At 27.9% G+C, this 15,434-nt stretch overlaps 1 protein-coding gene across 1 annotated transcript; it reads right to left on the reverse strand.

Moving 5' to 3' along the window:
- Positions 1–1,451: 1,451 nt before the first annotated feature.
- LOC107073774 (uncharacterized) lies at positions 1,452–10,638 on the reverse strand (the record flags this gene model as incomplete). The annotated part of the gene is made up of 5 exons (XM_089174915.1): positions 1,452–1,574; positions 2,237–2,395; positions 9,019–9,179; positions 9,255–9,728; positions 10,346–10,638. Coding segments are annotated over 4 exons (1,038 nt in total), but the record flags the coding sequence as incomplete, so codon positions are not given.
- Between the last annotated feature and the right edge of the window lie 4,796 nt (positions 10,639–15,434).

Genomic DNA, 15,434 nt, shown 5'->3' on the forward strand with positions numbered 1-15,434 from the left:
GTGGACATTTTCCAAGACCTTTATTGAAGTATTTGCAATCCGTAATACTATAAGAAACAAATTTTATTATATATTTGGAAAGAGAAAAGAATAATATAAAATGTATTTTTTTATTTCTTTTACCTTAATGCATTTTTATAATTCATTATCAATTTTTCTTTTTCTTCTTTTGCATCAACCCAATACATACTAGGATATACCATTTCGGAGATGACACGGCATTCTGGACAAGCTTTTCTTATTTTCTTTTCAAAGTTTTTATGTAATTTCCATTTTGTAATGCAGTTTAAACAATAACAATGATTACAGTTTGGCAAAATACCAAACTTTCGATCGCTTGCTGACTTTTCCATTATTTTTTCATAACAGATACCGCAAGACATTTCTTTGCTACGTTGATAAATAAATAATACCTCCTTGTCAACTTCATGTTTTTTAATACATGCCTATAGAAAAAAAAAATATATCATGTTAAAATATTTTGTTACAATTCAGATAGATATTACTTTAAATGCTAGTTTGTTATTACCAAGTATACTCTAATATGATAATAGATTATTATTCTTCTTATTATTATTATTTTTATTACTATTATTATTATTTAATAATATTAATAGTAGTTAAGAATTAAAAGTTAAGAATTAAAAAGTTCATGGCAGAAAATATTAAATCACGCCAGTGTAGATACCCGTTACTGAGCACGACTCCTATATTCGCGATAGTCCTAGCATATTTCTTCAATTTCCCTACTAATATTGTTCATTCATCTATGTCTCAGTTTCCTATTTACCTCTGATCTTTTCCCGTTCGGTATACTGATCAGTATGTTTTGCGCAATTTGCCCCTTCTACATGCGCCCAACGTGACTTGCCCATCGCGAATTAGCGAAATTTTACGACGTTAATGATGCCCGATTTGTTTTACAATCGGTGTATTTCTACGTTATTAAGTTTTCTCCATTCAAACCCGTTTTCCTTGTTGCGTTTTGCACCGAAAATTTTACGAAGAATTCTATTTTCGATAACCCTAAATTTCTTCTCGTTCCGTAACGTAAGTGACCACATTTCGCTATCATAAAGGACTACCGGTAGGATGATCGCACTGTATGTTCTGATCTTTAAGTGCTTAGACAACACCCGCGAGCTCAGTAATTTATTCAATATGTTAATAGGTATATTTATAAAATCTGATATCAAATAGTATATTATCTCAACTTCTATTAAATTTCAAGAAATTAACAAATACTAATAAAAGAGTAAATAACTTATAACTTATAAATATATATACTTACAACATATAAATATGGGCCGTTGGTTTTACATAGCCCTGTAGATGTGAAATATGGACATCTGTTAAAAGGTCGGCAAGGAATAGACACCAAAATATCAGAAGCTGGTGGATCTGATGGACTTTCCATTTGAGCATATGAAAGAGGTTTGGATTTATCAATTGATGTTTCTGAAGTATTAAACATTTCGTTGTTGGATGTAGAAGAACCAGCAACTGATGAGGTAGTCGATAATATAAATTCAGGAGCTTTAACCAATTTTTCATCCACATGAATACTTCTCGTGCTGCAAACATAAATAATTCTGGTATTATTATTTTTTTCTAATGGAAAGAAACTATTTGAAGAAAATGTGTTTTCTAAATATATTGAAAGATATATTAACACTTTGTCGTCCGTACGTTCCGTAAAAATTTTTTCACTTATAACCGGCAGCAGTAATTTAGATTACTTCGCTTCTAACCAGCCGTTCTTAAGGGCCACCACTAGTGTAAAATTTGGAAAAAAATGATTTCTCTGTTTGTATATTTCAATAGTCTATACCTTTAAAATTAACATACTAAAATCTAAAGTTGACAGCGTTAAGTCGAAGCGAGAAGCAAGCGGTCGGCAAAGTGTTTACAGATTAAACGTTACGTCAGTCATTAAAGATTGACAGCAGACTTTATGTTCAAGTTGCGTAAGTCACCAATGACTGATATTCCTGTGTATACCGGAATGTTATTTTGTATTTTTTATATTATTGTATTTTATATTTTAATTCCTGCATAACGGATTATTATGATCTGAACAAAAAAATAAACAAAATAGCTTTATTGCTTAGCGTGTTAAATGTTTTCAATTATTATCAATAAGATATTAAGATCTGTGCTTTATTATCTGAAAGATCAAATCGGGGATTACTTTTTAAATATAGTTGTTACATAAAACAGTATATGTGTTACATACGTATTTGTTAACTTCATTGAAGTTGCAGTAATGTTAGGACGTCGTAGCTTTAACTTTCCTCGTAAATATCTTGGTATACAAGCGTCGTCATTAGGGGGTTCGAAGTCATGACGAAATCGGCAATTATTTCCTGCTTGGCAGCAGCCTTTTTCAAAAAGCCTAAATGAAACATAGATACAAGAAATGAATATAAATATACATGTTAAGATTAATTCTATATAAGTATGATATATTAAAGTCATTAAAATTCTTTACTTTGATACACTATAATTTATTTTGCCAGTTGTATTAAGTATTTAATTAAAGTCTAAAAATATAGATTTTTTTCAAATAAATAAAACTAAGCATATTTATTAGCATAAGTAAGCGGACATTTCATGATAAAAATGAACTGATATCTTAGCATTCATATATTAGTAAAATTTAACTGATTTTAATTACACGGTTGTAAATAGTTAAATAAATTGCTTATATATATATATATATATATATATATATATATATATATATATATATATATTTATATTTACTTTAACTTTTTACATATTATATACAAATAGTATTTCCTAAATAGGACAATTTTTTTAAAAATGTTAAGATAGTTTATAATAATTTGATAAAATTATCAATTAGAAGTAATATATAAGTTCACATCTTACGGGCAAATAAATAATTCAGGTGTCCCATTATCGGCCATTTTCTCAAACTTTCACTATTAACAATTCGTCAATACTATAAATAATAAATAATGAATAGTACACTGTAACGATTCGTTTTTCGAGAGACGCGTGTGAATGCCAGCAAAGACTTCCAGTAAAACAGAACTGATCTAAAAATTCCTCGGGTAGAGCCGTCTTTATAGGTTTTCAGGTTTAGGAGAGGGGGGAACAATTCATTAAAAAATCTATTCAAATAGTGGGGGAAAAGCTGAAACGAAAAATTTCTAATTCTTAACCTTGAAGTCACCTGTTTTTCTTTATTTTTTTCTTTACCATAGAAAATAGGAAAGGTCGAAATAGGAGAAGGTTCTTTGGAAAAGGTTCTTTGTAAAAGAACAATGAAGTTAACAATGTTAGTCTTCCTTTTGCAGTTAATGACGGTCCGAAAGACTTTCTAACTCAGAAATCTTCACAATAATAATAATAGAAAATAATAGAAAAATAAAGGGAAAAAGAATATATTTCAAAAGCAAATAAATTATTGTAACATTTTTTTTTATTTCTTCAAACAAGGTATTTAACTCATAAAATTTAAAATATATCTATAAAAATTTTTTTTATATGTTTTTGTAAGAAAAATCCATAGACATTTTTTAATAGAAGATAAATGACACATTTAAAAAGAAAAAAAAACACTATAATTCCCATTAAATTTCCAATAATAATAATATAACTTACAGTAGAAGTATAGAAAAATAATATTTTAATAATACTATATAATAAATGATCCTACTTGTGATATTATGCATTTGTCTTATTCTCTCGAAACTTAGTTTTTCGAAGGTTTCACTTCTAACACGTGTGATCTGCCTACATGATATTTTTTAAGTTATATATTATCTAAATAAACAATAATGCCTCGAAATTAAAAGCAAATGGCTCCACATAGATCCGTTGTTTCAAGTGATCAATTTGATGCTGCTAAGAGATTGATTACTGTTGGTTTGAGTAAAATAAAAGCAGCTGAACAAATAAATAATAAAATTATAATAATAATAATATATAATAATTTTCTCGATATAAATTGAGATAGATAGTATTTGTGAAAGTATATATTTGATATATAAATATTAAAAATAAAATAAATAATGGTAAATGTTGATAAAAAATAATATTTATATCATTAAATATAGTTTTACTATATTTAACAAGCTACCGTTTAAGTTATTATAAGTGCGTACACTTACCCGCAGTGCTGCGCACATATACCCCGATATTGAGGTAAGTGTACGCACTCTGACTAAGTTTTATTTTAATTTTTTTCTAAAATTACCATTATGTAAACTTTATTTCAAGTTATGTAATTGATAAATTAATTTTTTGATTTTAATTGATAAAATAATAAAGTCTTTAAATAAATAAATTTTTTTCAATTTATTTCATACAAATATTATCATTTTATGATAATTAAAAAAAAAAATGCGCACACTTGCCTTACATGACTCTATAGTCTTTATAAAATTTAATCGTTTGAATGTTCAGGACATCTTATCATTTAAAGAGGTAATAAAAGAGGATCGACATTTGAGAAACGAACTGCTTGAACACATGAAGCAAGTAGTTTCTCCAGGTTTCTTTTAGTTAATCATTAATAGTTTTTTTAATATGTTTGATTTTTTATCTCATGTAATTGCTGTTAAATTTTCTCTTAGTATTGAGAAAATATGCAGCGAGTTCGGCAGGGTTTATATTATATTATTTGCAACAGTATTACAATTTTACTTTTATTAAACTTTATAATTGATATAAAATAGTATAATTAACAATATTCAACTATGATATTTCTCTTTATACGTCCGCGCTTATCGACTGATCTATATCGAATGTTCTATCCCGAATACGCTTCGTATCCATTTATTGTTTTAACCTATTAGCCATATTTCTATTATATCTAGGCGCGTAAATTTAAATCTTACATTAGGAATAGAAGAAATTGTGGATTAATGTCTATCCTTTTTTAACAATTGCAATAAATTTTGTAATAATAAACAAGAAAGTATGTCAAAAATAAATAAGTTTTTTCACATAGAAAGAAATAAGAATTAGAATAAAAATCTCCTATAACTATATTTTTGTTCCCAAAGTGGGCGATATTGCCACCTGGTGGGCAATGAAGCGGCTCAGAGGGGCGATTGGTGCGGCGGGTATGCATTAAAAAAATGTTAAAAAAACAGATCATCAAAAAATTTCCGGAACCGTCTCATCCTAATCAGCGAAATTTTACGACGTTCATGTCGTAATAAATAAAACCGATGCCCGGTTTGTTGTACAATCGGTATACTTTTACGTTATTAAGTTTTCTCTATTCAAACGACTCCCTGTCGCGATTTGCCCCGAAGATTTTACGAAGGACTTTGTTTTCGCGAAAACTCTAAATTTCTTTTTGTAAGCTACCACATTTCGCTACCATAAAGGACTACTAGTAGGATGATTGTCCTGTATATCCTGATTTTTAAGCGCCTGGACAATGAAAGAGGTGAAAGTGGTGACAATGCGTCCGTCTGCTCTAACACGCTATGAATACTAAAAGTTTCCGACATTTGATTAACTATTCTCACTTTACTCCTAGTTTTCTTTAGGCAAAGTTGAACAAGGTTGACCAATTTTCTTGATATCCCCTGTCGTATTAGGAATTCGAGCATTTTTTTCTCCTTTTACCAAATCGTATGCTTTTTGAAAATCTATATAAAGTTGGTGTACCAACTGATTAAATTCCTATTTTTTCTCTAAGATCTGCCGAATAATTAAGATTTAATCTGTAGTCGATCTATTTTTCCTAAAACCGCACAAATGGTCACGTATTATCTCGTCCGCATACAGAACTATCCTCGCTGGTAAGATATTCGATAAGATTTTATAGCACGCAGGTAAAAGTTAGATATCCCGGTAATTACTACTATTATTTTTTCGCTCTTTCTAAAGATTGGAATAATAATTGACTCTTTCCATTGTTCCGTAATGCTTCCTTATTTCATATTAATTTAATTAGTTCCAAAATTTCTTCAATCAATCTACTTTCCCCCTATTTTATTAGCTCCGCAGGAATCAAGTCGTTACTCGAGGACTTATGATTTTTTAGCTTTTTAGTCCCGCTATTTAACTCTAAAACAATCGGCTCACTAACCATAGGTTAGATCGTGTGGAACTCAAAATTCTAAGTTTCCTGGTTCTTTTTGGAATCTACATTTAATAACCGATCAAAATAATTTTTCCACGTATTCAATACCCCCGTTGCATCCTAAATTAAATTATTGTTTGTATCTTTTACTAGTTCCGTCCTAGCTTTGAATCCTTTTCTGAGTCTATTTATCCCCGCGTAAATACCACTAACGTTACTGCCTTGACAATTTTCAACTATTTCTTCAACTTTTTGTGTTAAAAATTGTCGATTTTTGTTCTTAATTTAGTTATGAGTTACTTGCCTAATATTATAAAATTGGTCCCTGGTTAGATCCGTGTTTCGTGTATCATGTGATTCACGCTTCGTTTCGGACTTTGATGGCTGACTCGCATTCTTCGTCGAACCACGGTTTGATTTTGTGTTTTTTATAAAAACCAACGATGGCTTCCGCCGATTTGAATGTCGCGTCGCGTATGTTTTCCCATTTTTTATCCGTACTATCATCACCTTTGTCAATTTTCTTTGTGGACGCGAGTCATTTCGTTACTTTGGCCGCGTACTTTGTTCCGTTTTCTCCTTCGGTAAGCCTTTCCACGTTTATCCGTTTATTTCCTGTCCGCTGCCCATTGGTCTTATTTACGGAAAGCCGGAAAATTTTACTTCAGTAAAATCCATAATATGTACATAATAAATATATAATTTTTATTGAAAATAAAAGTCACTATAAAATTTCTAATTTATACTATTAACAAAAACTGATATTTTTAATACTAACTGTCTTCATTTTTTCTGAGGTATCTTTGAAAGGATGACATTGAAAGACCTCGTCAAATACTTTTCCGAATATATCTTCGTAAGTCCTCTTCTACTACAATAAAAATCTTTCTGTTGCATAGCCTTGGTGAAAATGATGTTCAATGCCATTTGAGTTCTAGCTAATTTTCCAATATTTATTTTTCACTATATAATTAGTCTTTTGTATTTATTTGAATATTTATTATAAAATATGCAATTTCAGTAAAAAGTCTGTGTTTAGCAAAAAAGAAATGAGGAAAAAAATTAAAGAAATTTAACAAATGATAAAAAATTATTTAAATAATATAATGAATACAACGAATGACCTCGATTGACATGTGACATTAAAAATGCTAGTCCAAAAACGTTTGAAACTTGAGAACAGAGTAGGGAAAGCCCAACTCTCACTAAAATGGGAGAAGCTAAGCTTGACCACGCCTATCAAAAAGGATTAGTGGGGAAAAAAATCTGTAGACAAACACATCTGTAGTAAAAAAACAAAATCAATAGTATAAGAAGATATTATAAAATATTACCAGAGAAAGTGTAACGAATTTCGGCACAATAGCAAATCGAAATTTTTGAAAAGATCTAATGATGAAGAGGTGCTATTATTCATGAGGATTTCTTTTTATAAAGAAGTAATCTTTATCTGGAAGTTTTTCTGTAGAAATTCAAGACATTATTCAGGACAAATTTTTACTATAATAGGAATGAATTTTTGTATTTCTTTTATTTGAGCTCTGTCAAAAAAATAAAGACTTCCCACCGTTGTGTGTGTGTGTGTGTGGCTTGGTATTCGAAATAAAAGAAATTTCTTTTAACAAAAAGAAGAAAAAAATATATTTGATGATTAATTCTGAGCAACAAACGATCTATTCGGACAAAAAAGAAAAAAACATTTCTTGTGAGTTTGTTTTCTATGTTATTTTAGGCCAAGGAGAAATTTTTGTTCTGAAATATGTTTAAGAACATGACAAAATAACAGAGATAAATTATAAGGGAAGAAGACGTATACACGCACATACACAGTAGGCCTTTAAAGTTTTCGTAAAAACATTTAATTGGCAAAGAATACAGAAAAATAACGATAATGTACTTTATTGTCTTAGAATATTAGTTTTTGTAACATTGTATAATAATTTAATAGAATAATTCATGCGCGAGATGCATCAATATTTAATGTTTAGATATTTCCGTTGATTTTTGTTTTCCTAAATTATTGCATAAATTATGCAAGTAAATTATTATTTGTTACAAATTCTACGTATTCTAAAGACTTTAAAAAATACCTTCGTATTGCTTGTTTACAAAAAATTAGTTGATCAACAATAATTACATAAGGCTATGTTTACAATTGATTTTAGTTACGAATACTACTTTCTACATTAACTGCATACGATTTCAAAGAAAAATTAAAGATAAATTCGAAAAGTCATTAAAGAAATATTATATATATATATATATATATATATATATATATTAATCAGTAAATATTTCCAATTTTGGTTGAACATAACATGCTTTATTTGATGCGACGAATATATATTTTGATTTTCCCAAGTGTTAATATTGTAGAAATTCATAATTCTACGCTAAATTGTTTATAGAATAGGAAACTAAGAAATTAAATAAAAACAAATCTATACATAATAAATAGTTTTTAATAAAAATAATGTACAATAAAGTTTCTAATGTATATAATTAACGAAAATTGATACATTTAATATAAGCTCTCTTTGTTTTTACTGAGGTAACCCTGAAGGAATGATATTGAAGGACCACGTTAAACACTTTTTTGAATACATCTCCATAGGTCCTCTTCTACTACAATACAAATCTTTGTATTGAATAGCCTTGATGAAAATATAATGTTCAATGCCATTTGAGTTCTAGCTAATTTTCCCATACTAAAAAAATAAAAAAAAATATTTATTTACAAATATTTAATTTCTCCTTACACATACATAAATTTGAGAATATGTTTTGTTTGTCAAAAAAAGTTATAATGTAAATAGCAAATAATAACTAAGTTTTACTCAGGACGAGTATACTAGTCATGACAATATCCTGCTACTTCCTCATGACGAGTATACTTTTTTAACTTTGTTAATTAGTTAGTATAATTAATAATAAATTATACTTACTATTATTTAACATGGATGATAAATGCAGGACATCGTTATCCGAATTACGGCGTGGACCAAACTTTATTTTAGTACCATCTGGTAAAGCGTGTAACCACAAGCATTTATTGCCATGTGGACATAACCCACGATATTTTTTAAAATATTTACAATTCTTGGTACTGCAATAAGTACAATTTATTACATATTTGGAAAGAAAAGAATAATATAAAATATATTTTTTTTATTTCTCTTACCTTAACGCATTTTTATAATCCATGATCAATTTTTCTTTTTCTTCTTTTGAATCAATCCAATACTTACTAGGATATACAAATTCGGAAATAATACGGCATTCTGGACAAGCTGTACTTATTTCAATTTTAAATTCTTTAGCTTTTCTCCATTCTTTAATGCAGTTTAAACAATAACAATGATTACAGTTTGGCAAAATACCAAACGTTTGTTCGTTTGGTAACTTTTCCATTATTTTTTCAAAACAGATGCCGCAAGACATTTCTTTGCTACGTTGAATATCAGAAGGATCGAATGCTTGAACTGATGGATTTAAAACTTGAGCATATGGAATAGGTTTGGATGTACTAGTTGATGTTCCTGAAGTATTAAACAATTCGTTGTTGGATGTAGAAGAACCAGCAACTGATGAGACAGTCGATGATAAAAAATCAGAAGCTTTAACCAATTTTTCATCCACATGAATACTACTCATGCTGCAAACACAAATAATTCTAGTATTATTATTTTCGAATGGCAAAAAACTATTTCAAAAAAATATATTTTCTAAATATATTGAAAGATATTCTCCATATTAACACTTTGTCGTCCGTACGTTTCGTAAAAATTTTTTCACTTTAAGATGGCAGCAGTAATTCGGATTACTTCGCTCCTCACCAGCCGTTTTTAAGGGCCATTACTAGTGTAAAATTTTGTAAAAAAAATCGATTTTTATGTTTGTATATTTCTAAAGTCTACACCATTAAAAATAACATACTAAAATCTCACGTTGGCAGCCGAAAGTCGAAACGAGAAGTAAGCGGTCGGCAAAGTGTTAACAGATTCAACGATACGTCAATCAATAGTGGTTGACAGCAGACTTTATGTTCAAGTTGCGTAAGTCACCAATGACTGATCTTCCTTTGTATATCTTTGCCTAACGGATTATCATGGTCAGAAAAAAGTGAAACAAAATAGGTCCCGTACTAAACATGTTAAACGTATACAATTATTATCAATCAGATACTAAGATTTGCGATTTATTATCTGAGAGATAAAATCAAAGATTATTTTTGAAATACAATTGTTACATAAGTGAGTATAGGTTACATACGTATTTTTTAACTGCATTGAAGCTGCAGTAGGGACAGTATGTTTCTTTATCGAAGAACTCTCTTGTAAATTGTTTTGTATACATGCGTCATTAGCAGGTTCAGAGTCATGACGAAAATTACACGCACTATCATACTTGCATGTGCCAATTAAGAAAAAGCGACAAGAAGTATTGGATGGTAATATCTCTGCTTCAGAAGTTCCTGATTGATGGCGAGTAGATTCAACATGAAGAAATTGGCTATTACATCCTCCACAGCAGCAGCCTTTTCCACAAAACCTAAATGTAACATAAATACAAGTTGAGATTTATTCTATATTAGTATGATAGTGAAATCATTAAAATTTAATACTTTGACACACTATTTTTTATTTTCTAAGTTTATTTAAGTATTTAATTAAAATCTAAAAGTATAGATTTTTTCTAACTAATAAAAAAAATATATATTTATTAGCATTAGAAAAACGGACATTTCGTCATTAACATAAACTGATATCAAAGTATTCATATATTAGTTAAATTTAACTGATTTTAATTACTCGGTTGTAAACAGTTAAAGGAATTTTATATATATATATATATATTAGGGTGGGTCAAAAAAATCAATTATTTTTTTTTCTACAAGTGCTACGGAAAAATAGGTTGCTAGGCACCTTAAAAAAATTCTCACCAAATATGAGCTCTTAATTATAATAGGAAGATCCTCCGCATCGCAGTTTTTTATTTTTTTCTCAGTCCAATAGATTAAAATTCATACCTCATCATTTATTTACTGTACAGAAAAATGTTCTGAACGAATTTTGTAGGAAATCTAATTCTCTACGAAAAAGGTATCTTATATTTTTTCCGTAAACCTCACTATTTGAATGATATGGAAGATTTAATAAGTTTGATTACTTTAAGACAAATTTCTTTTTTGTTTATGAAGTTTATAACTCGACAATAAATGACTATTAAAAACTGCGCAATACAAATGTTTGTAGAAAAATTAACTGCTCTATAAAAATGGATTCGTATGTTTTGGCGATTAAATTAGTCTTTCAAAAGATATTCATCATCAAACTTTCATGTGTACTGATTTTATAAGTTTATACTGATAGATATAAGTTTACTGATTAGATATTCGAAAAATTTCAATATAATTTATTAATTTTGAGAAAATTTACACGAATTTTAGTTTTTATCAACGAACAATGGATTTGTCCTTTCTAAGAAAGAATTGGATGGTCTTCGACAACTTTGTAGTTTTATAGTTATGGTGTATGTAAAGGCTTGGTTCTCATCAACTTCTGCAACTTCTGTTGCTAATCACGACTTAGAGTTCATGAAAAATTTAAGTAAGTACAGGCAAATTAATTCGTTGATTTTCTTAGCTACATGTGAAAAAATGACTTTATATTTATAGTACTTAAGTAATGAACTTGCCATTTTATCACTATTTCATGATACCGTTCCATTAAACATAAAGAAGAATATTGTCGGAGCTCTTAAGACTCGCGAAGGTAAAGATTCTAAAGCAAAAATATTTTAACTGATAAAAAGAATTTGGACTCAATTCTGCAAAAAAACATAAGTGACTTTGTTTCTAAGAAGCCATTGAAACTTTTTGAGCTCTTTGATCTGCCGTATGATTTTCTTGGCAAAAATATTGATTTATGGTCTACTGATGACAGTTATAATAAAAATAAATAATTTTTCGCACAATTGGATGTTGTTAACGATGTGGCAGAGCGAGGTGTCGCATTAGAAAGTGAATATAAATAATGCTTAACAAAAAACGAAGAGCAATGTCAATTTTTATTGCAGGTTATTAAAGAGCATGAAAAAAATTACCCTACTTGCAACGAAAAATTGTTTAAAAATTAATAACTCAGTTGAAAATTAAAATAAAAAACTTTTTTATAACTAATTGGACATTTCTTTTCACTAAAACTGAAATATATCATAATATATTTATAATGGAAACCATAAAAAAAAACCCAGAAAAATATTTTGAAGTTTCTCAATTGATAAAAACTAAAATTCGTGTAAATTTTTTCAAAATTAATAAATTATATTGAAATTTTTCGAATATCTAATCAGTACACTTATATCTATCAGTATAAACTTATAAAATCAGTACACATGAAAGTTTGATGATGAATATCTTTTGAAAGACTAATTTAATCGCCAAAACATAAGACACCATTTTTATAGAGCAGTTAAATTCCTACAAAAATTTGTATTGTCCACTATTAAATAGTCATTTACTGTCGAGTTATAAACTTCATCAACAAAAATGAAATTTGTCTAAAAATCATCAAATTTAAATCTTCAATATCATTCAAATAGTGATGTTTACGGAAAAAATATAATTTACCTTTTTTGTAGAGCATTAGATTTTCTACAAAATTCGTTCAGAACATTTTTCTGTACAATTAATAAATGAAGAGTTATGAATTTTAATCTATTGGACTGAGAAAAAAATTAAAAACTGCGATACGGAGGATCTTCCTATTAAAATTAAGAGCTCATATTTGGTGAGAATTTTTTTAAGGTGTCTTGCTACCCATTTTTCCGTAGCACTTGTAAAAAAAAATGATTTTTATGACTCATCCTAATATATATATATATATATATATATATATATATATATATATATATATATATATATATATATATATACATATAATACATATATATATATTTACATTTACTTCAACTATTTACATATTACATAAAAATAATATTTAATAAACAAGACCATTTATTTTTAAATGTTAAATAATTATAATAATTGGATGAAATTATCAATGAGAGTTAATACATAGGTTCACATCTTACCGGCGAATAGATCTTTTACGTGTCCCATTATCGGCCATTTTCTTAAACTTTCACTATTAACAACTCGTTAATACAGTATATAATAACTAATAAAGAGTACACTGTAACGATTCGTTTTTCGAGAGACGCGTGTGGATGCAAGCAAAGACTGCCAGTAAAACAGAACTGATCTAAAAACTCCTCGGGTACAGCCGTCTTTATAGGTTTTCAGGTTTAGGAGAGGGGGGAACAATTCATTAAAAAATCTATTCAAATAGTGGGAAACAGCTGAAACGAAAAATTTCTAATTCTTAACCTTAAAGTCACCTGTTTTTCTTTATTTTTTTCTTTACCATAGAAAATAGGAAAGGTCGAAATAGGAGAAGGTTCTTTGGAAAAGGTTCTTTGTAAAAGAACAATGAAGTTACCAATGTTAGTCTTCCTTTTGCAGTTAATGACGGTCCGAAAGACTTTCTAACTAAGAAATCTTCACAATAATAATAATAGAAAATAATAGAAAAAAAAAAGGGAAAAAGAATATATTTCAAAAGCAAATAAATTATTGTAACATTTTTTTTTATTTCTTCAAACAAGGTATTTGATTCATAAAATTAATTATATATCTATAAAAATTTTTTTTATATGTTTTTGTAAGAAAAACCCATAGACATTTTTTAATAGAAGATAAATGACACATTTAAAAAGAAAAAAAAACACTACAATTCCCATTAAATTTCCAATAAAAATAATATTACTTACAGTAGAAGTATAGAAAAATAATATTTTAATAATACTATACAATAAATGATCCTACTTGTGATATTATGCATTTGTCTCATTCTCTCGAAGCTAGGTTTTTTGAAGGTGTGTAAAAAAACGCCTACCATGTGTGATCAGTACAAATGATATTTTTTTTCTCTTATTTTTTCATTTATTTTCATTTATTTGACCTTCTTTTTTCTCGATTTATGACAACAAGAAGTACTTTCTTTATCTCCAAACATCTAATATTTAATTCTATATAACGGCGTTTATGTAAAATAAATAATATAGAAATATATTATTGTGTTTTAATAACGTGCATTATAATCATTATAAATGATACAAGAAGTGAGTTATTTGAATAATTTATCACGTCTTATATTAGGCGAGGACAACGATGACAATAAAATTGTAGAAAACTATACGAAAATAGACGAATCATACAACTAGGGTTAGAATGAGAGTAACAAGGGGTAAAGAAAAACATAAACTGTGATACAATCCACAGTTGATTTACAGTTTAATGTAAACGTCGAAATGTTATAAAGGTTAATTTTTCATCTGATCGAAGTGTATGTGTGTTTGGTCTAATGTATGTATGAGTAAGCATGCGTATGCACGCGCGTGTATACATGTTAAAATACGTTGATCGATAGCTAATTATAAATAATATCTATTAATTTAAAAAATAAATTATATTAACGCTTTCACCCATTACTCAAATGATTGTTAATTATTCGACAAAATTATATGTATATTATAATTTAAAAATATGTATTTATCTATTTACGTACTTTGCTCTTCGAAACCCATCGATAAACTGATTACATTGTTCTCTGTGAAAGTACTTTCATGGATTGTTCTAAAGAAGAATAAATTTCTATTTATTATGGGAATATTATTATTTTTTTATCATATGTATATGTTACCTTCGGAGTATCATACTAACAAGAATCAATAATTGATAATTCACCGATTTTATAATAAGTTAAACTGATTGAAATTTTACTGTTTGATTTCGAATATAACGGTACACGTTTCATTAATACTTACCTCTATTTTTTATTATAATAATAATGTACTTCTGTAATTTTAATAATTTAAAACATGATTACCTTAATCATTTCTCCATTTACTATACATGATAAATAATAAAAGATACTTCATACCAAATCCAAAGATACTTTAATATTTGCTGACTTTCATATATTCGATAGGATCTTCTGTAAATGTTTTCGACGATTTTCTATGAATTTTGAGAAAACCTAATGGAAGGTTAGAATTTGTCCACTTTTTTCTTTTCTCTCTTTCTTTCCTTATAATTTTCTTTTCAACTTTTTGTATTGTTTGTCTTTGAGTTTTTTTTTTATTCAATATATTCGTTGGGGATATACTTTCATAGTATCTTGGGCAAAATGATGTATTTTATTTTACGTTATTATACTTGCTACGATTTTTTTAATAAAAAATTTCCAAATCTTTTATTGTAGCGTTAGAAACGATTTCTATTATTTTGTATTAGAAT

This window comes from Polistes dominula, unplaced genomic scaffold, assembly GCF_049000335.1.
Source record: "Polistes dominula isolate Pdom_NZ unplaced genomic scaffold, Pdom_raw_medaka contig_78, whole genome shotgun sequence".
NCBI classification, from domain to species: Eukaryota; Metazoa; Arthropoda; class Insecta; order Hymenoptera; family Vespidae; genus Polistes; species Polistes dominula.